The sequence below is a fragment of the Manduca sexta genome, chromosome 25 (genome assembly GCF_014839805.1).
Source record: "Manduca sexta isolate Smith_Timp_Sample1 chromosome 25, JHU_Msex_v1.0, whole genome shotgun sequence".
NCBI classification, from domain to species: Eukaryota; Metazoa; Arthropoda; class Insecta; order Lepidoptera; family Sphingidae; genus Manduca; species Manduca sexta.
The window spans coordinates 4,952,056-4,973,925 of NC_051139.1; the positions used below are offsets into that span (position 1 = coordinate 4,952,056).

At 35.8% G+C, this 21,870-nt stretch overlaps 3 protein-coding genes across 3 annotated transcripts; 1 reads left to right on the top strand and 2 right to left on the bottom strand.

The window, feature by feature from the left end:
* Positions 1–285: 285 nt before the first annotated feature.
* LOC115441740 (pancreatic triacylglycerol lipase) lies at positions 286–4,702 on the bottom strand. The gene is made up of 6 exons (XM_037442818.1): positions 4,595–4,702; positions 3,241–3,292; positions 2,787–2,932; positions 2,172–2,414; positions 1,641–1,989; positions 286–405 (listed from the first exon to the last, which is right to left on the bottom strand). Exons 1-6 carry the CDS (start codon positions 4,641–4,643, stop codon positions 348–350), a joined length of 897 nt encoding a protein of 298 aa, XP_037298715.1. The 5' UTR covers positions 4,644–4,702; the 3' UTR covers positions 286–347.
* Positions 4,703–7,940: 3,238 nt separating this feature from the next.
* Positions 7,941–12,494, top strand: LOC115441715 (pancreatic triacylglycerol lipase). The gene is made up of 6 exons (XM_030166610.2): positions 7,941–8,151; positions 9,056–9,224; positions 10,622–10,770; positions 11,371–11,619; positions 11,921–12,254; positions 12,355–12,494. The coding sequence occupies exons 1-6, from the start codon at positions 8,097–8,099 to the stop codon at positions 12,410–12,412; spliced, it is 1,014 nt and encodes a 337-aa protein (XP_030022470.2). The 5' UTR covers positions 7,941–8,096; the 3' UTR covers positions 12,413–12,494.
* On the bottom strand, positions 12,427–20,979 carry LOC115441716. Its single transcript, XM_030166611.2, has 5 exons — positions 20,474–20,979; positions 15,539–15,685; positions 14,725–14,817; positions 13,388–13,601; positions 12,427–12,794 (listed from the first exon to the last, which is right to left on the bottom strand). Exons 1-5 carry the CDS (start codon positions 20,541–20,543, stop codon positions 12,587–12,589), a joined length of 732 nt encoding a protein of 243 aa, XP_030022471.2. The 5' UTR covers positions 20,544–20,979; the 3' UTR covers positions 12,427–12,586.
* Positions 20,980–21,870: the final 891 nt, after the last annotated feature.

A 21,870-nucleotide genomic window follows, 5' to 3' on the forward strand; every position in this document is an offset into this window, starting at 1 on the left:
TTTTATTTGCTTAAACTCGCATAGTGAGTAGTAACATTATCCAGGTACAGTGTTGGTACAGGTTTAGCACAGTGCCTTATCCTGACCATTATTTCAAGATTTCGAGAAATTCTTATTGCTTATTTATTTTATTAATATTTTTTTATGCGAAAGATTGTGTTTGGAGATTTGGTTCCTTAAATGTTAGAAGGAAACGGCTGAAAGGATTCAGGGGAAATAGTTTTCGGTATGTGTTTGAAAATGACTGATGGCTTTATTTCATTAGATTGGGATAAAGAAAGAAAGTTATTCAATTAAATTAAAAAATATATGTTTAATTTATTGTATGCAGGTAATTCTTAATTCGTTTAACCTCTAGCGAATGGTGGCGTGAAATTGGCCAGGAACACATAGATGCCATTCTCACTGAAACAAAAAAATATACTTATAAATCCAGAAATAACATTGTGGGTGAGAAACTTGTATTATCACTTCGCTATTGCGTTATATTCTCCTAACTGTAGTCTAACAAATCTTAAATCTTAAAGCAGCCTAGAAACCTTGCCTTCACCCAGAAAATTTAACTTTTCTGGGTGAAGGCAAGCGTGGGTTTGGAGGGAAACGAGAGGGCAGATTTGCTCGCTAAGGATGTCGCACAACGCCTGAAGACCCGTGCGCACTACGACAAATGTCCGGTTTCATTCGTCAAACGCCATATCCAAATAGGATTCGATTGACGAATGTCTATCGAGGCGCACAGGGTCGTAAGGTAGATCGTCCTGGACGCCATACTGACGCAGGTGTTCACGGGGCACGGCGGATTCTCCGAATACTTGCATCGGTTCAAGTGCAAGGAGAGCTCGGCGTGCCAATGTGACCCTGACGTTCAGGTGACGGTCCCACATGTTCTGCTCGAAATAGATGATAGTTTAAAAATAGAAAATATTCCTAATATAATTAAAGATAAGTTAGCCAGTAAAAGATTTCTAAAATATTGTAGTAAAGTAGTAAATAGAGTTACTAAATATATAATAATAGATTATATATAATTAGTAATAATGAAATAGATATACTGTTTAAAGATAGGAAAATAAATAAAATAAGATAAATAGAATTAAGATAGTTTAAAAAATGGCAAATGTAATTGGGATAAATATATTTACGATAAGTTGTAAACGTTTAACAAAAATTAAATGAATAAGACAAAAATACAAAAAAAACGTTGAAAACGTCCCTTGTCCTGGATAGGGGGACTAGAATGTAGACTGACGAGAGATAATCACCTCTTGGCAGTCAACACAATTATACCTGTTGGAACCGAATATACATAGGCTGATACGAACGCGATACACTTACATGGGATTATGGAGGGTTTTAACACCTTGTGTACGGTGGTTGCTATCCGGTTGGATATCAAATATATTATACCACCAGCAACTACGAGTAGGTATGTATATAATATGAAAAATTAGTTAAAAAAACGAAACCCTATATCAATTCCTCGCTGAAGTCGAAACCTACTATAAGGTTGGTAATTTTTACGGTTCACAGTACGGTTAGTTTTCATCTCTTGACTTTTAAACGTTACCATATTAGTAAGAAACTCAAGAAAAAAATTACAATCCTTTGGAATGTATTAGGAAAAGGGCTGATATACTTACAACAATTTAGGCTCGGATCCACCGAAGGTAGCGTCTCTGTCACCCGAGCAAGCCAAGACAATAGCCTGCTCGTAGCTATCGCAGGCTGTGCCGACGAAGGCATTTCCATTGTTTATTTCACTAGTCAGAGATTCGGCGTAGAAAACGTAGGCGTAAGTATGAGAGCATGATATGTCGGAGCCACAGCCCATTTGATCGCTGCCGCCGTTAGGGTAGAAATCAAGGTCGCCCAGGGGATAGTCGTAGCCGAGGTTTCCGGCAGTGGTGTGCAAGACTTCCACAACACTAGCGTCGTCGGGGTTGAGTTTATCAGGGTGGTGACTCCATCCGTGCAGCGATGGGTCGAGAGCTAGAAATAACATTACACCCATAAGTTTATTTATGTAATTTTGAGACCACACATAAGCAACATGGTTAACACAAAGTTTTAGAAATACAAGAACAGCAAAGTAAATTAAAACGAGATTGTTATCATTTATTCCGTTGAAAACGGCTAAAGCAATTAAAGTACTTATATGTGAAAATAATGACCTATGATGTGAGGCACCTCTCCTTCAATGTGTCTAGCAGCGATACCAGCGATGTGGCCTCCGAGACCGACGCCGACGATACGGATCCTGTCGGAGTCGTAGCCGAACTGTCTGATAAGAATGTTCATGAATTCCGCGATTATTCTTCCGCACTGAGGTGCGTTGGCGAGGCCCTCTGTGTAGATGGCGGAGCGTGGGCTCCAGTCCACGGCGATGAGGTTCACGTCTTCAACTGAGAGGTGGGCTGCAATAAGATTTTATAAACAAACGTTACATTTATATAGCTTAATGCATCATCTATTCTCCAATAAAAATTAATCGCGAAGTACAACTTCGTCGACATTATATTTGATTTGAATTCCATTTACCACTAATAGTATTGCCAGTTTGCAGTTCCAGGGCAAAAAAATAAACATTGATGGGCATATTGATTTGCGTACACCACCGACCACGGCCCACGACTTTTTCTCTATTTAAGAGTAGGCAGTGATGTAACACACCCATAATTCTAAGTTCCATATATGTATAAGTCAGCGGGCCTGTTGATATATTGAGCAGAAAAGCCCAATACCACTTAATTGACCTTAATATTTTCATTCATTTATTACTCTCTTACCGGGAACTACGAAAGCGTTGAAGTTGCCAGTAACAGATTCTCCATTGCCGTGGATGGTAATGACAGTCGGTCTGTTTAGAGAGAATGTAGACGCCATTATGGAGCTCACTGACGGGAGCAGCGGTTGGCTGACCTGGGGGTTGTCCCTGTAAACAGTTATAAACCACAATTAATTATTTATTTTTATTATCTTGGCAAGCCTACCGCAATATCGGATGCAAATTCTAATACGGGTTTACCAAAGTGTACTTTCGCATCACAATCAAAAAAATCTCACAACTATTGATTGGCGTTTATGAGATTCAAACTTAGGATCACGCCAATTTAATTATCTATATACTATACTGCTACTTCAATTATACGCTGATGCGTTGATCAACAAGAAATGGTTTGGGACAAAATTGAGAATTTTCAGAATGTGAGCTGTAAGACTATACAGTTTGTTGTCACTTACTTTGTGAAGAGATGGAAGATGACATCTCTATCACCTATGTTAAAGCCGCAGGCTGAAACAATAACATAATAAATAACATTTTTATATCTTTGTCAAAATATTGTAATATTTTTTTTTTAATAATTGTGGAATTTAAGCGAAAAAGGGTTATCGCGTGTTTATTGTTTTATTTTATGTTTTCTAATAATAGAATTAACAGCTGGTTCTAAAATCGACCTTAAAATCATTCTAAAACGTAATAAAACTGGACAACTCCGAGTTGGGGTCACGCATCGAGGGTTCTGTACAAAGTTCCTACTAGGTTGAAGGACAAACTTAATGTTGCCGTTTATTGTTGGCACGGTTAATGCACCAATCTCAAATAATAAGTTCGTAATAATATTTATTTTATTTATGTACATATTTAAGGTTTAATTTTTTTCTTTAAATTGGCTGTAAGGCTTTGATTCTTGCCAAATTTCATGATCGTAGGTCAACGGGAAGTGGCTACTTAAATAGGGGCCATCGGGTATCACTCCGGGATGGGCGGCAGCGTGGAAGGTGGGTCTCGTGCTGTCGTTGACGCTGCAAGCGTTCTTTGGTGTGCGGGGGCTTCTGAGCCACTCCCCTCATTTTTCATAGGAGACGGGCTGGAAAGGCGGCTGCGGACGAATACTTAACAATTCTTCGGAGGAAACCCGCAGCCGACCCTAATGCGAAGAGGGTCACCGCGGTCAACATCAAATCCGGGCGACTCCACGACGGGTCGTAAGATGCGTTGACCTTAACATAACCGCTCAGCCCCAGCCACGGAGGGTGGGCGGTAGTAATAAGGCACTTTTTCAGTGAAACCAAAAAAATTGTCAACAAGAATTGCTCTATAAGTTAAATTTCCTTTTGAAATTGCAAAATATGGGAAAATATGCGATATAAACAGTCATATGTTTGAATCGCGTTGACTTGCAACTTACTGTAGACTCGAGTATTTGATATAAATTGATCAAAAAGATACACTGTCAACAAGGTGATCCTATAAGGTACCGTTTGAAGTACGGAAGCCTACCTCATATTACAATGAACCGCTACGAACAGAACAGTATCAACACGAACCATAGAAATATAAAGCTGTGCGTGGTTAGCAGTGTTGCTGTAAGTCTCAACATCGTAGTTACACTGTTCATTGTGCAAACGTTGAAGCTCCACTAATTAGGAGGTATTTCAGAATAATTTTGCCGAGTTGGTATTATCAGTTATGACTTCTGGATTTACCTAATTTATGCGTATAGCGGGTCAATTAAACAATTATAAGCTCTCGTCAGTCGTCACGTATGCAGTTGCAGTGAGTTCAATATAATTTAGGAATCCTATTACATACCTGCGGTTACAACCAACACAATAAAAGCGCACTTAACCAAGTTGGACATTATGATAGCTACTGAAGACCGTCAAACTCGAAACACTTTATATTAAATTTGTTTATCAATGATTACATTTAATTAATCTAGTTTTAATGAGAATTGTTACTCTTCTTTATTAAAATATCAGATTGGTATCGATCAGCCAGTACCGGAATTAGGGGACTAAATATAGTGTATTAGACTGACTACACAAGCAGCAACCGATTATGAGACGCATGTGCCAGTCATTAACAACTTACAATATGCCGATGATACTGTCCTAATAGCTTCCACGCAAGAAGATCTATATGAAATTGTACGAAGACTTCACGATTGTTGCAAAAGGGTGGGGTTGAAAATGAATGCATCTAAAACAAAGTCATGGTTGTTTCTGGGAAACCTCTGCTATCAACTCATATACAAATCGGGGCGAACATCTTAGAGAGAGTCGACAAGTACAGATACCTCGGATCCTAGTTAACTGAATCGTGGAAAAGCGACACAGACATCCGAGTTCATGTAGAAATTCCTCGGTCATCTTTTATAAGATGGAGAAAGTGCTCTGTGGTCGTCCACTATCTTTTAAACTCAGTACTAGGCTCTAGAAGTGCTACGTTTGGCCAGTAAAAGCACAGAGCTAGTTAAGACCATCAAGCAGCGTAAAATTTCATACCTAGGTCATATCCTGATCTATGATAAGTACAATCTGCTGAGACCCATAATGATGGGGAAAATATCAGGAAAAAGAAGTGTAGAAAGGAGAAGGAAATCGTGGCTGCGCAATATACGGGACTGGACTGGAATAAAAACGGTCAAAGAACTGTTCTGTCTAGCCACGAACAAGGAAAGATTCAAGGAACTGACTGCCAACCTTCAGTAATGGAGAGGCAGCTGAAGAAAAAGATGTGCCAGCCATCGGTTTTTCCAGCCATGTTGCAGAGGAATGGTCAACTTGGCACACGAAGACGCCGCAAAAACGGACAGTTGGTGAACTTCAAACAGTCAACATCGACCTAAGACTGTTTCTGCTATCAACAGTATTTCTGCTAACGAAATCTCCAGAAATTACGGCGCCGGATAATTCATTGTACGTAGCGTTTGAGTGGCTAAGTCCGGCTCTGCGATTAATGCTTCCGGTCTATAATTCTGATATAAAATTTTAGAAATACGGGCATTTTAATTAAATTTTACGATTATAATCTTTTAGGATTCCGTAGTCAATGACTACTTCGTAGGAACATGGCCATGTCCGTTCATCCTTATTTTATTTAATTTGGACTTTATACATGTAGGCTGAATGTTTCTGCTTCCTGGGTGCACGGGCTGATTAAAATAAAATTACTGCAAGATCGCGATCTTGAGAATATCGCGCAGGCTGAAGGGGGGCAGTGGAAATATGATTTGTTTAAAAGTGGTAAAGGAGTTTACTTCATTCTATTTCGCGACCCTACGTAAATGTCAAGGCGGATTTAATGACAGGTATTCTCTACCTAAAACTACTACATATAATACTATACTTCTCTAAAATAGGTTGCCGCCCCATGTATTAGAAAGCTGTAACTTGGTATGGGTATACATAATATTATCATTCACGATGATAGAGTGGTTTTTAGAGTACTTTGCCTAGCCATAAACAGAGGATATTTTTTTCGTCGGTTCCAATGTGTGGGGTTGCATTGGAGAGAGATTGAAAATATGGCGGCTTTGTGGAAACTACTTTACTCAGGTTTTTAGGGCTATATATCCCGTCAAACTACACAGTTAGACTTTTATATGAAAAACTAGCTTTTGCCCGCGGCCCCGCCCGCGTTATAAAGTTTTTCAGGCTAAAGTTTTCCGTTATAAAAGTAGTAGTTTCCCGGGAGCCTATGTTCTTCCCAGGGTCTCAAACTGTTCCATACCAAATTTCATCTTAATACGTTGGGTAGTTTTTGAGTTTAACACGTTCAGGCAGACAGATGCAGCGGGGGACTTTGTTTTACCCTTAACATTTTTTTTTACAAAAAAAATGGGGTTGGTGATAGAAGGGTATAAATTTAGGGTTGAACGTATTTTTTAATGCGACATAATAAAAAAAAATAAAAAAATAAAAATTTGTATAGAATTATAAAAAAAATGTTAAGGGTGGACAACCCTTAACACTTAGGGGTATGAAAAATAGATGTTAGCCGATTCTCAGACCTACTGAATATGCATGCAAAATTTGGTTAAAATCGGTAAAGCCGTTTCGGAGGAGTACGGAGACAAACATTGTGACACGAGAATTTTATATATTAGATGACCTACATACAAGCATAAGTATGACAAATTTTGTTTATTTTCTCGGAGAACGTGCATTTTAAAGCTGTGATACCTAGTAATATATAATCCATATAATAATATATTACAGCTATGAAGAATATTTACAATAAACTTCATCGATTAAATTAATATGAGTATTTTTTTACTATATCATAGTAGAAATCATGCTGCGAAATCTAAATAATATTATCCTAACGTGATAAGAGTGGCGATAGCCTAGTTGGGTGTGGAACGGACAGCCGAGACGAATATCCGCAGGTTTGAATACAAAGGGCACACTCTTCTAACTTTTCTAAAATATGTGCTTTAAGGGTGAAGGAAAGACTGAGAAATCTCTATAAGAATTTTGAGGTTGTGTGAAGTGTCCAATCCGCACTAGGCCAGCGTGAGTCCACTACGTCGGCCTAGGCACACAGATCGGTGTCTATACCTTTTGGTTGAATAATCACATTTTGACCTACGTGAGAGCTCGCGAACTTTTTCTCCCTTTTCCCCTCCGCCCATTCTAAAAAAATCCTGGTCTTCCATATAATCGAGAGCGACCGTATTACCATTCATGCCAAATATAAATTCCATTTTATTATATTTGTATTTACTCAATCCGTTGTTTGCCGGAAAATCCCAGAGCGGAAATCAGACCAATTAAGTTGTTTATCAATCTATCATAAGCCAATATTTGATTATCCTTAGATCTTTGTGATTGCCTTAAAAACGATTAGTCCTGAAATAGGTTATACGTAAAATCAGATATGATAAGTCGACATAACATTATTAGGTATTAATAATAATGTCAGCCTTGTATTATATAGTATCCCAGTGCTGGGCAGGGGCCTCCTCTACTACTGAGAGGGATTAGACCTTAGTCCACCACCCTGGCCTAGTGCGGGTTGGAAGACTTCACATACTCTTAAAATTCTTATAGAGTACTTCTCAGTATGTTGTAATAAAACCCTAGTTTAAGTTTACATTGTTTTCACGCCGTGAGTGATATTAATTATTAATATTATTCAACCGCAAAGATAATGGAATAAATGATTACTCATACCATTCTAGAATCAATAGCATAAATTTATTAAATATCGTGTTATAAATCATTTATAATTTATCTGGATTATTATAATCAGTGGTATTAGATTACTGCAAATTTATATTTCGATGGACCTGTGATACACTCACATCATGGCCATCTTCAAATACACAGCTTTACTCGTTCTATTTGTTGGAACCTGCTTGGGTTAGTACTTATAATGAATAAGTTATAGTTAGTACCTTATTGATTAAGTGGTAACGATTACGCGTGCAAAAATAACATGCTTTATTTTATCTATTTTTTTTATCTTTGGTAAGTTATTCATATTTTTTTGTGAAACAAGATAACAGTGCAGTGACAATAATTATTATTTTTATGCAAACTTGGTTTTCCAGCTTATTGTGTGTATTTTAGGTGTATGTATGTCATGTAAGGAAGATAAATTTCTTTCGTCATTCCATAATGACGATGTGCAATATAAAATTTTGTACATATCGTCGGTTTATTGGTAACATGTCTGATCTGTCGTAGAGTTATAATGTGAACAACATCTAGTGTCGAACAGCAATCGCTTACAGTTTGTAGTACTTAAAGAGCAGCCGGGATACAAACCTCGGTCTCGCTACACTACCACTATTAGTATTCTTCATACTGTTTATTGTTAAATGTTATGCGAACTATTTCGAGATTTATATACAAGGTTAATTTTTGTATAGCATAAATTCGATACACCCACATTAGATTTTGGTATAAAAGATCACATAAAATACAAAAATAATAATAACAATGAAACTCCCGCGGAATTGATAGATCAAGTACCCCGGCCGCGCCGCGGCATGGAACGAGCGGGACGTGTGCGGTCGCGGGGAGGGGAAGGGAGTGCTTGTATTGGTCGACTGTAGTAGGTATCAGTGAGCGACCGACATGCGCCGGATTTCTATTAATACAAAAGATAACCAGCTTGACGAAATTTTTGTATGTTTTTGGGATATATAACATACGTTAAAAATTAATACAATGGATTGTGCTACTGATTCTCGACAAACTAATTTCGGGTTTGTAATATACTAAAAATAATGTTGTATATAGCGCCATCTTGGTATTTCAGCGTTGCCAAGTCCAGCACTGCAAAAGCTAGATGATGGATTTCGGTATCAATACGCAGAGGATTCTGATGGCAACATTCACCTCGTCGACACGTGGCTGACTTTAGACGATGTTGCTGCAGCGGCGAGATATGATCCAGCACGTTCTAACGTCTACCATTTGTTTACTAGGTAAAATAAAAAAGATTGTTTTTTTTTATTGCTTGGAATGACGATGAGCCCGCCGTTCGCCTGATGGTAAGCGATGCGACCGCCCATAAACAAAAGCTACGCCATCCAACACCTTGAATTACAAAGTATTGTTTGGTATTCCACTGCGTAGTTTGGTCTTCTATCGTTATGTTCCTAATCATCCAGGCTTCTTCCTATAAGTCGGTCTGGGAATATTTGGGAGAGGATGTTTAGTTTATACGCTATTTACAAATAACAAGAATAAGGATGTAAGGGTTCCATTTGAACAAAACAAATTTGCCGGATCACGAAAATGTACAGATTAAATGAAACAAACAGGCATTTATCACGATAACACTTAATTATCGAGAATTCAAATTAATCCTGCTTTTGCTTAGATAATATTATCTCTATTATATCCTTATTTCCTGTGATTAAAATCAGCGTGTGCGTTAATTGACGATGTTATTATTTTTTGTTTTTAAATTACTATTTTTATTTAAACATGAGAATTATCTTAAAATAGATATTATCTTTTAATTAAAAATAAGAAGAAACCAAAAAAATACTCATGGGATGCAGTGGCGAAGGGTGAAAATTTTCAAAAGGTAACCCGAAGAAATATTTTTTTTCTACAATTGTCATGTAATACGCTGTTCACAATAAATTGAAATCAGTAAAATATCATAATACATAATAATTTCCTTCTAACATAAACATTATGTCTAAACTCTAAATTTAACAAATAATCCAGATTTTGAACATAGGTACTTATCTAAAAGAGCCCAACAAAAATTAATAACCCACACTATACACAAACACTAATTATACATTCTAAATTTTTAAAAAATTTCGCGCCAATGGACCAACATTAAGCCGCAAATTCTCGGGTTACCCTGAAGTACACATACACGCACGCACACATGTATTTTTACGTCACTTCCAAAAGATTAGACAAAGACACCGCGCTACGTGTGAAAGAGACAACAATATCGCGAGGGAAGCTATGCGCGGCCGGGTTCACTTCGAACACTATAAGGCGCGAGCACTGCGTGCGAGTTACCATTTAACGAATTGATAATAATATGAACTATGTACCGTAATCGTTGACGTATTGATTTAATGGAATAAGTATAGGATGACTTGTTTGAATATACTATTATTATTCCAGTTATATATTATTATTTTAAATTAATTTACAAAAGGTAACCCGGTAGGAATCGGCTTGTATGGACGCTTCGCCACTGATGGGATGATTAGTTGTTGATGTCTATTGTTAATGTAGTGACATTTAAATTTTTGTTTATTGCTAAGTCTGTTGAAGTTTAAATTCCAAAAACAGGTTTAGCCTACCGATATGTCTAATGAAAGAATTTGTACAATGTTAATATTTTCAGAAACAATCCGACTATTAGTCAGCCGTTGCTGATGGGAAATGCTGGTGTTCTGGCATCGAGTAACTACAGAAGCAATAGGCGAACGATTGTACTACTGCATGGTTGGAGGAACTCGGCCACGTCTGATTTTAATACCGTACTTATTCCTGGTAATGTAATATTTGTTCTAGATTGATTGTCGTAACAATGTGATAATATAGGTAATATAAATACCTCATGATAAAGAGATTATATTGTCATGAGCGTACATTTACGAGCTTATTAAAGCCTTACTTATATTTTAGGCATGTGGCACCCAAATGAATTGAACTGATGGTTGCAGTTTTATACATTATTTTCATTACATATATTTTCTTTTATTGCTTTGAATGACGAGATGAGCGTGCCGTTCCCCTGAAGGTAAGTGATACGACCGCCCGTAAATAGTAGAAACACAATCCAACACCTTGAATGACAAAGTATTGTTTGGTATTCCACTGCGCTCCCCATCCTGACACATGAGATGTTAAGTCTTATTATGCCCAGTAGTTACACTGGCTACAATGTCCTTCTAACCGGAACACAACAGTCACTACACACTGCTACTTAGCGGCAGAAATAAACATTGTGGTGGTAGCTACTCAGAAGGACACTCACATATCAGAGACCTACCACCAGCAAAAGATCTACCGACACCACATACCATTACAGCTACGTATGCCTATTCTTAAATTAATTTTAAACAATTTAATTATGTTTTTTTTCTCCAGCGTTCCTTGCCGCCGAAGATGTAAACATCATTGTGGTCGATTGGAGTGTTGGTGCCAGTTCCTTAAGCTACAGACTTGTGATTGCCAACACAATAGCATCAGGCAGAGCCGTCGCAGACTTCATCTCGTGGATCAACCAACAGACTCAAGCTAGTTTAGTGCAGTACCATATCGTCGGTCATGGCTTTGGCGGGCATCAAGCGGGTATTATCGGTAGAAATTTAGGAGGACAAGTTGCTTATATTACTGGTAAGTGTGTTCATAAATCCTTTGATTTCATGGTAAAATATTTTTAATAACTTTATAAAAATTGTCGCTGTGCAAGTTTTTAAACTTTTTGCGAATCAGGAGGTTTTTAAGTCTCAATGGGAAATATCTCACTTAAAAAGCTATTCACGTTTAATAAATAAATATATGTTTTAAACAACATTGCCAAACACGATACAATCTATGCATAAAATTTCGCATTGATCCGATGAATCACAATTACCAAAAAGAAAACTACCTTAAAACATTCGGTTGTAGCTAATTATTCTCATTTATTATTTAGGCTTGGACCCAGCTCTCATAGGATGGGTGAACAACGTCAACCGTTTCCAACCTCAAGACGGTCGCTACACGGAAGTTATTCACACTAATTACGGCATTAACGGATATTTGGGAGATCTGGCACAAGTTGACTTTTACCCCAACGGTGGAATATCAATGCCAGGTTGCGATTCCCATGCCTGTGACCACGCCAGGAGTTTCTTCTATTTTGCTGAGTCCCTCGTATCAGGTGGCTTCACTGGGAGACAGTGTATAAATTATTACGCTGCTGTTCTTGGCATGTGTGATGTTCTACCTGGCAGGCTTCAGATGGGTGGACTGAGACCTAAATTTGGGTAAGAAGACGTTTTCTATTTTAGATGCAAGAATTATTGTAAATCTTGGCAATATTGAGTGTGCATGACTATTGTTTTTATGTCGATTTTCTTATTTCAGAAGCGCTGGCGTGTACCTCTTGGAAACAAACGCCGCACCTCCATTTTCAAAAGGATAAAGAGAAAATGATTAATTTGTTGAGATTTTATTTATAAAAACAACTTAAATATACTTGAATAATACGATCTTAAAGCAATAAATAGGATTTCATTTAAAATGTTTACAATGAGAAGGTGGCAAGTTATTCTAGGAATTGCCTTTTGTACTCGAATTATTTTATGTAATTTAATTATCACAATTGGTTAGGATGTTTTAAATTCTTTGCAAATCTTCTGGATGTTTCTTGAGGTTTTGGCGTGGGAGTCGCCGAAGTAGTATTGCTGTCGTTCAATTCGAAGAAATTTTTAAAGAAGGCTAATCCTTTTTCTGCCGTCTGATATATATTGTGCAGAATTTCACTTTCACTTTCACTGTCATCTTCTTCTTCTTCCTCAGCAGTTCTGAAATTTAAAACCATTTTAAATTATGAGATAGTTTATATTGTTTCGTTAATCATACTGTGTTAAAATATACAGTCTTACTTATATACTTGTTTTAGGGTTAAGAGGTGATTAAGAATTGCTTAAATGCTGTCAAAAACATCACCGGTTTCCTAGTTTAAACCTTATTAAGAGGCAAGATGGCGGATTTTGACTTACAGCTGATCGAGTGTATTTGGGTTTTAACTAAGCATAGCTTTGCGAAATTTTTATAAGTAAGACTGATAACAATATTTTCCATCTACTATAATCAATGGCCCTTACGCATTATGCTGTAAATCAAAAGAATTATTTTACAGAGAATCCGTGTTAATGAACGTTATTCTTTTCGTAAATATTTAACTCATTTCAATAACTTATGTTTAAAAAAAAATGATGAAGTATTGAAAAGCATAGTTGAAAAATGTTTTAAATATTCACCAAAACAGTAATGTTCCTTAAAACGATTCCCATTTGAAATCATACTTTTCGATTTCCGACATAATGCGTGACAGCAATTAAAATATTTGCTATGAGGTATTATAAGGAATAACTTCATTTCATAAAGTACTTACTCTTCCACAACGGGAGGATCCTCTACTTCCATAACTCCATTAGTTGATTTGAAACAGCCGATGGGGAATTCAACCTGTTCTGCTCCGAAAATTTTCGGTTCCAGCTTGACGCAGCCGCGCAGCCCGTCTTCCGTAGGTGCTAGGTCATTGATTTTTGAGCATACTTGGGCCAGTTTACCAAATAACTCTATGCATAAGGGTGCTGGACTCGTGCCTAAAAATAATAAGCGATATTCAAAATTATTCTAAATTGGACACGGGTTGATAGAGATAGTGCTGATCATATTGCGACGGATTATTGAATTATCTAATGCTATAAAGCGATGATATCACTTAAGGAATTTAGTTGTATTATCAAATAAAAAGTGGTAGGTATTGTACTATCCATAATCTTCTGCTTGGCGATTATTCCGGCCTAAGTGCCAGGGTCCGCCTTCCTACTGCGATCCTTACATTTCCCCTGGTCTTTTGCAATTGTACCATAATATGATGATTATTACATGAAACTTGTAATTTGTCATCAAAACCTATATTGTTCTATATTACATCGTGGAAGTTGCAGAATTCTGTAAAGCTGCACTTTCTTGTGAAAGTGGCATTCGCGGTTGCAGCTATTTGCACAGACAAGCAGACTTTCTTTATCATCGCCAACCCTTATTGAAACTTTCACTTCCGAACGATGGAGCTGCCGATCCGAATGATTGGACTCATGGATATAATATATTATATAGGGTCATTTTGACATTCTGCTATTAAATGAGACTTTATTTATCTCTTGAAAATAATATTTTAAAATTAAATTATTCTAACCCTATTTGTTAAATAAAGATGTGTTAGTTACGAACAAGATAAATATCATTAAAAAAATATTTTAAAGCCACTAAGACTACTCGAAGAGAATTGGCAGCGGCAAAAAATACTTTCAATCAGAAATAGATTTGTACACGCTATATTCGTACTAAACTACAAAATAAAAAATCACTAACTAAAATTGGGATCTTTGGTGAAAATATTCGTTAGTCATGGATGCATTTTGGCACAATATTTGATATGTGTGGTTCAATTTATTAACAAAAATATCAAAATGACCCTGTATCGGGCTTAACGGAAAAGTAAGTAATCATTTCTAATGATTGTATAATCATTCTGACCTCGATAGTAAAATTATTTAATTGGATTAATGCATTAAGATAAATTTTGAGGATTTCAGGCAATTCATACACAAAGTCCGAAGATCAAATGACTTATTATATTAAATACACAACAAAAACTTTATTAATAAGAAGATATAAATTAAAATAGTATTGAAACAAAACACAAAATAATAGGATTCTTACCTTGTATTTTTGTACTTTGTGTTATTTTCTTGCCATAAGAAACCTTTGTGATGAGACCTTCTTCAGGCGAAGAGTATTTCACGTGTATGCAACCTGGAATTGTATATAAAATTATATTTAAAACTCCTTTGATCATAACATGTAATTGATGACAAAACATTTTAATTATGTCCATTGTCCATGTATGGTTTTTAAGTTGCATTTATTTGAATTAACAAAATTCTAAGAATAGAATGTTGCTTCTGAACTAATGAACGAGTAGTCCAGTGTTCATTATTAAATTCCGAATTATTTTTAACTAGCACCCTAATCTAAACATAGTCTGAATGTAAGTAAAGACAGTTATTAAAATACCTGATCAATTTCATTACGATGCACCTCCCAACCTTAACAATTTTATAACTACTGCACATAATAAGTCTTAAAATCTCATATCTCAGGATGGCAATCGCAGTGGAATACCAAACAAGACTTTGTATTTTAAGGTGTTGAATGATGTTTCTACTGTTTATGGGCGGTCGTATCACTTATCATCAGGCGAACGACAAGCTCGTCCCGATTTTCAAAGCAATAAGCAGTATATACCGGCTAAACTTATAACATGTTTTTTTATTGTTTACTTATATCTTCGAGGGTTGGGAAAAGTGTTATTGGATTTTTCTTCACAATATTAGCCTGGAGTCTTAAATTAGGGCTCTATATATAGGCTCGCCCCCCAACACTGCATATCTATGTCAAAAAGTGAATGCACTAGTCGGTCCTCTGCATACCATTTGGGAATAAAAGGCTAGTGTGTATAGACTAGTTTTATTACCTGGGCCAGTGAGCTCGATCAAGGTCATGTTGAAGTTGACACAGCAGATGCACGCCGGCCCTTTGCACATGCAGTTCCGGTTGGGTTGGCCATCGCGAGCGTCAGGCACTTCGATCAGCTTCTTACCGTCTAGTAGGTCGAATATATCTGTCGAATAAAAGGTATAGTTATTAAAAATAATTTATAAATTATATGAGAGATTGGAAATTACTTTTTTACACAACAAATTATTGTCTAATCCGTTAATGGTTTGGACATGTGTTGTGAAAGGAAATCTTTTTCTTAGATTTACGATACGAGATATGTTCCTTAAAGGACTTCTCTAACATTTGGGCATTAGTTATAACCAAAAACCAAATCATTTTTGAAAAAACCTACATTCATATGTACTTATGTTTATTCGAAAAGCTGTGGCGAATAAATTATTTCAAAATTGAATTGTATTTGTATATATATGTATTGAATAATAGTAATTGAATATATATATGTATTATTGCATGAAATGTTTACTGATTCATGAGTTTATTTACACACATGGAAAATGATTATCGGTGTGATTGTTCGATAGTTATTACAGACATGTCTCATATATTATCGCATGAAATAATTATTTACGATGTACTAACTTTATGCTTCGTGAGCAGACCATAAATCTGACAAATTTCGCTTTCTCTTCCTTATGGTTTCACGACGCGTTCATTATACAAAAAACCGCATAAGCGCGAGTTGGACTCGTGCAGCGAGTGTTCAGTACTAACTTGTAGATAGGGTATATTAGTTCAAAGTTGACAAATTTAATTTTGTCATTCGATCCCTAGACACCGTTATTACACTAACTGTAAATAATAAGTTTGTAATAATGAATTCGCTATTTTTTTCTTAAAGTACATATTCAAGGTTTTTAGATTTTTTCCTTTACGTTTGCTGTAAGACATTATTTTTTGCTAAATTTCCTGATTCTCGTTAAACGGGAAGTACTCTAAAGGTTTCTTTTTTTACCCTATAATTCCCTTGTGAATTCGCAATATATGCAAAAATACGACTTAAATGGTCGTATATTTTGTTCGCGTTAACTTACAAGATTGATTTTATCATAAATGAAAGACGGCGTAGTCCCGAGTATTTAATAATAATTTCCTCTTGTTACCTCTACACACTCCTGAGTAAAAGTGTCTTGACAGACAGACGGACGACAAAGTGATCATATAATGGTTTCTATTGAGGTGCGGGAACCAAAAATAATGTAATAGTGCCTTTTCGGGTTTAAGATTATATATTCTCCAAAATAAATTTAGGGACTCAAAAGAAATTTTTATTTCCGAAAATTTTTATGTAGTAAACATGCCATATTTAATTTTTTTGCATTGTATCCACAATTTCGTAACAATTATATATTTAACAATAATATATAATATCTAAGAGCATAATGTATAGAGAGGTCAGTGTATTTAAATTTCAGCTTAGTCTACTCCACAGGTTATCGATAGTCTATAACAAATCTACAGAACAATAAACAAAAAGTGAACAATCTACCCACGCTCCAATTATATGTATTTGAGTCAGTGTAACGCGTTCCCACAACGGCTTGATTTTAGTAGAACCTATATTCATACATAAAACTGAAGAGTTTGTTTAAACGCGCTAATCTCAGGAAATTCTAAACTGATTTTGAATATATTTTCACTAATAGGAAGCTATATAACTCCTGAGTATTATAGACTTTCCCGGGAAAGAATAAAGCGGGACTTTTATCCCGAGAAACCATTTACACGCGAACGTTACCTCGAGCAAAAGCTGGTTTACAATATGCTTCCATTCAGTTCCTTCAACCACGAGAACATAATCCTGAGCAAAAGCTGATTTACAATATGTCTCCATTCGTTCCTTCAACATAATATAGTACTATACATATGAAACTCTGTTATGATGCGTCATCGCACGTAAACAATGACGTATTTTATTATTTATGACCAAATTGTGTAGTAACTTTCGCGTGTACAGTTTCTACTTTCACTGCGCCCTGTTTTGTTCGCGTCACGGTTCAGTGCACCGGGCACGATTGTTTTGTATTACGTGATATAAAAACATACTTCTTGGATTAAGCGGGAATATTTTATTCGAAAAATTGTATTTTAAATGATGATTTATATGACAGAATGGTATTTATGAGTTTTATAATCATCATGGCGTTTTATATTTACAGAACCTTTCTGTCCGAATTTTGGCAACGACGACCAATCTTATATCAATCAATTACACACACACACCATCACGCATTTAGCTCCGAAGGGGTATTCAGAAGTGCAACCAGGGCACCCACTTTTTGCCAAGTGTGTTCCGTCCCAGGATGTAATAGGGGGCGAACCTATCGCCATATCGGGCACAAATTCCAGACTCCGGGCTGATATTGAGCAGAAAAACCCAAATATCACTTTGCCCGACCTGGGATTCGAACCCAGGACCTCAGAGCGCTGCCGTACCGCACATGCAGTACAACTACGCCACCGAGGCAGTCAATCAATTACGTAGGAAATATTATAGTGCACAAGTATGTACGCAATACATAGGTGCAATCTCTTCTCCTTTTACGCGCTTTTCGAGGCACGCGGGTATCACACCTCCACTTCCTGACTTCGAGCTGCGTCTGAATAATTTTTAAAGTGGAAAAACGGAAGCACAAATATTTCGGCCCAGCCCGGGATTCGAACAGAGGACCTCAGCGCGGTAGTCGTACTCGGACCACATACAATTACCACTATGCTACTGAGGCAGTGGACAGTCACTACTATAATATATTGAAGGAAGCAACTGAATGGAAACATTGTAATTTGATAAATTCTATTAAGATTAATTTGTGGGAACGTGTTGTCATAATAGTTAATGCTGTTAGTTTGTTATCATATTGTCATAATTTTTATACTGATTTTTTAAATAAATTAAAGGTGTTTATAAAATTTTTATTCGCTTTCATAGTTTATTTGCAATAATTTATGAGTTTCGATCTGCAGATTAAAGAGATTGCGATTCTCTTTTTAATTAATATTTTATATCTTGTTACATCCACCAATAAACCTAACTAGTTAAACCAATATAAACCGTAAAGTCGTTAAAGCTACAAATCGTGATAAGGAAAAGCGTATTCCTATATTACATTAAAAAAACATTATAATCTTTGTCAGACTCTACAATTAAAATTATTATAACAAGACTCCCGATTTTTCCTATGAAAAAAAAAACACCAAAACATAAAAAATACATCTGTATGAGTAATAAATAAGTTTATCGTTAATTTTCGGCCATGGTTTACTTATTAATTTCTTAGATCATTTGTATGTGAAGATTACAAAATCAGTCCTTGTTTTAATAGTTTTTCTGATAGGTATAGGTCATAAACCAATAGGTCCAAAACTATAATGATTAAAAGTTAAATAAAGCATTCTTCGCTCTATTAGTCTAATGCCAACGAACCTATGATACATACAGATGTGATGTCCTCAGGTAGGTTGATTGAAATTATGCTTTATTTAAGGCTGTAATATGCCTAGTTCAGGTCAAAATATTGTCGCTAATGTAATGTGGAGGTTTGTTTTATTTGTGTACTGCTTCCACTATATAAATTGCAGTCTATGCTTTATTAAAATAAAATAATAAAACTAAGTATGTATTATAAACTGTCACTGCTGAGCAAAGGCCTCGACTACTCAGAGGGTTTTAGGCTTTAGTCTACCACACTGGCTTAGTACGGGTTGTTAGGTTTCACATATCTTCCAAATTCTTATGAAGAATTCTTAGATATATAGGTTTCCTCACGATGCTTTCCTTCACCAGTAAAGCAACAATAAACACGTAACTTGGAAAAGAGGTGTGAGCCCTGGGATTTGTACCAGCGAACCTTCGTCTCGGCCGTTCGTCCTGCTTTATTAACGTTGATTAAATAGTAAGATTTGCTGATCTAAAATGCACCTAACATACATTGTGAAAATATCGTGAACAGTTTAATGTAGGTGCAAGGTGCCTGACACCTCAGTACAATGATTACTCTATAGATTTGTATTAAATATATTAAATCCGTACTGAAGAAATCACACAGGGCTTTTTTATTAACAATAATTTTTATGTTGATTATGTAATTTGAAATAAATGATATATTATTATTAGACTAAAATATTAGTCCGGTTTGCTATTAGAGACAACAAATCCACGAATATGTAGATGTATATTTTTATATTATAATCGACTTAAATATATTAAGTTATTATTATGAGTAAGTGTGTAGGACCTGCAGTACAATAATTTAAAAAAATATTTCTAGTGTAAACGCAATATGGAACTTCTACAACCATGTGGTTTCTTATAAAACGCATAAGGCATATAATCCGTGGTTAGATAGATAAATATGCTTGTTTGTAACCCGTTTTACTACTGTCTGCGGTTATTTTAATAGGCTTTGCGTAAGTTCAAAGCCTCCAATAAGTGTATTTAAGCGCAGAATGAGTTTGATATAACATTGTTTTTTTTCTCTATCTATTTAAGGTTTAAAATTGGAACGAATATTTATTATATAACGAATATCATTCTTTGTTTATATTTATGCATTTTAAAATCAAATCATTAATGTGAAGCAATTATCACACACGTATCAAAACTTATGAGAATATAAAATAATATTAAATAAATATCTTAATCAGAAATAATATGATTTTACGTTGTATTATACTAAAATTAAATTATATAAGTATTCACACATTATATCATTATAATTTTAATATCACACAAAAGAATTCTAAACATATAATCTGACATACATGTCGGTCATTATAATACTGCGGTCGACGCAACGCAAACTAATTGTTATTTCAATCTATAATATAAATGGCGCCAGCGGCCGTTATTATACTTTCTATTTACTTATAATAAGTACAGTCCATTACTTACCTAAATAACTGCCGGCGTGTGCCGCCACGACCACCGCGAGCACAAGCGAAAGCGTCAATTTGATTGACATCTCTATTACCACTGTTCAATAAATATGAATTTTAAAACGCGCAGTTTATTATATAGAGCCGTTCGGGCGAGTGTTCGAGGCGATCTACGCCAGCGCCGAGTCGAGACTACATACACCTTTCCTCTGATCTCGCGCCGTTTCACCTCGTCCACAATAGAAGGTGAAATTTTAATGTGTAATGACATGCAGTGAGATGCATCGAGAAAGCAGCCCGCGTGGACACTCTGAATGTTCAGTAACCGGTACCTGATTGGAGTGTACGCATGTGCATCGGGTCGTTATATGTATAGTTCAGTTATGTGGGTAATAATTTCGTAGACTTGTTAGATAGCTTTCTCTTAAGTAAATTTTGAATTAAAAAGTTAGTACTCGATTTTGTATTTACTTGTTAAAAAGTATGTGTTAGTACAGTACATTTTTAACTTCCATAATTAATATCAAATAAAAAACTAAATATTGGTCGGATAAGGTGTCTTAATACTAACACGAATAACGAAGTATTAGGTTCCAATTTCCTAATTAATTTACCCAAAAAAATATTGTATATGGCGTCCCAGTATACCCATCATGGAAATGTACCTTTATAGAAAGCTGCGACCTTTTAATCTGGTTTGTCTGTCTGTCTGGTAGAAGACGTGTATGGAGTCGGGCGCGGCGAAGTACACCGCGCCACTGGCACACATGCGGGTCATTGTACTTCAATCGAACTACATTATAAACAGTCTTGTTAAATAGATTATTCTCGATAATTAAATACCGAATGGACATCCGAATGACACTTGGGCTGCTCATTGAAAACCAGCGTTGCAGTTGTATTGCAGCAGCATTAAGCTGAATGAGTAGCCCATTGTTGGCACATTAATTGTTTGTAAAAAAAAACTTTATTTTTTATAACTGCATTTTGTGCCAATAATAAAGCTCTTTTTCTTTCTTTCTTCTTTCATATATGACTTTAGGAAATATCCCTCTCAGTAGTAGAGGAGGCCCGTGCTCAATAGTGGGACAGTATATAATACTCGGCTGATATTATTATTAGGTAATATATGTCAGCTGTAAACGAATTTTCCGGCTCGTATATAATAAGTTAAGAGTTATTTTACACAATATCATCAAAGAAATGACTTTTATAATATCAGAAAAAAATACATGCTTTTTTAAATGTCTGATATTCTATGAAACATGGTTAACTAGGATAACATGATATTCTAGTATATGATAATATGCGAGGTGATAAAGTTGTAATCTTTGAAACTTAGTTACTGCAAAGCTGCACTCCCCACTGCACATGATGGTAAGTGGAGTGGGGTCCAATAGAATGTCGACTGAT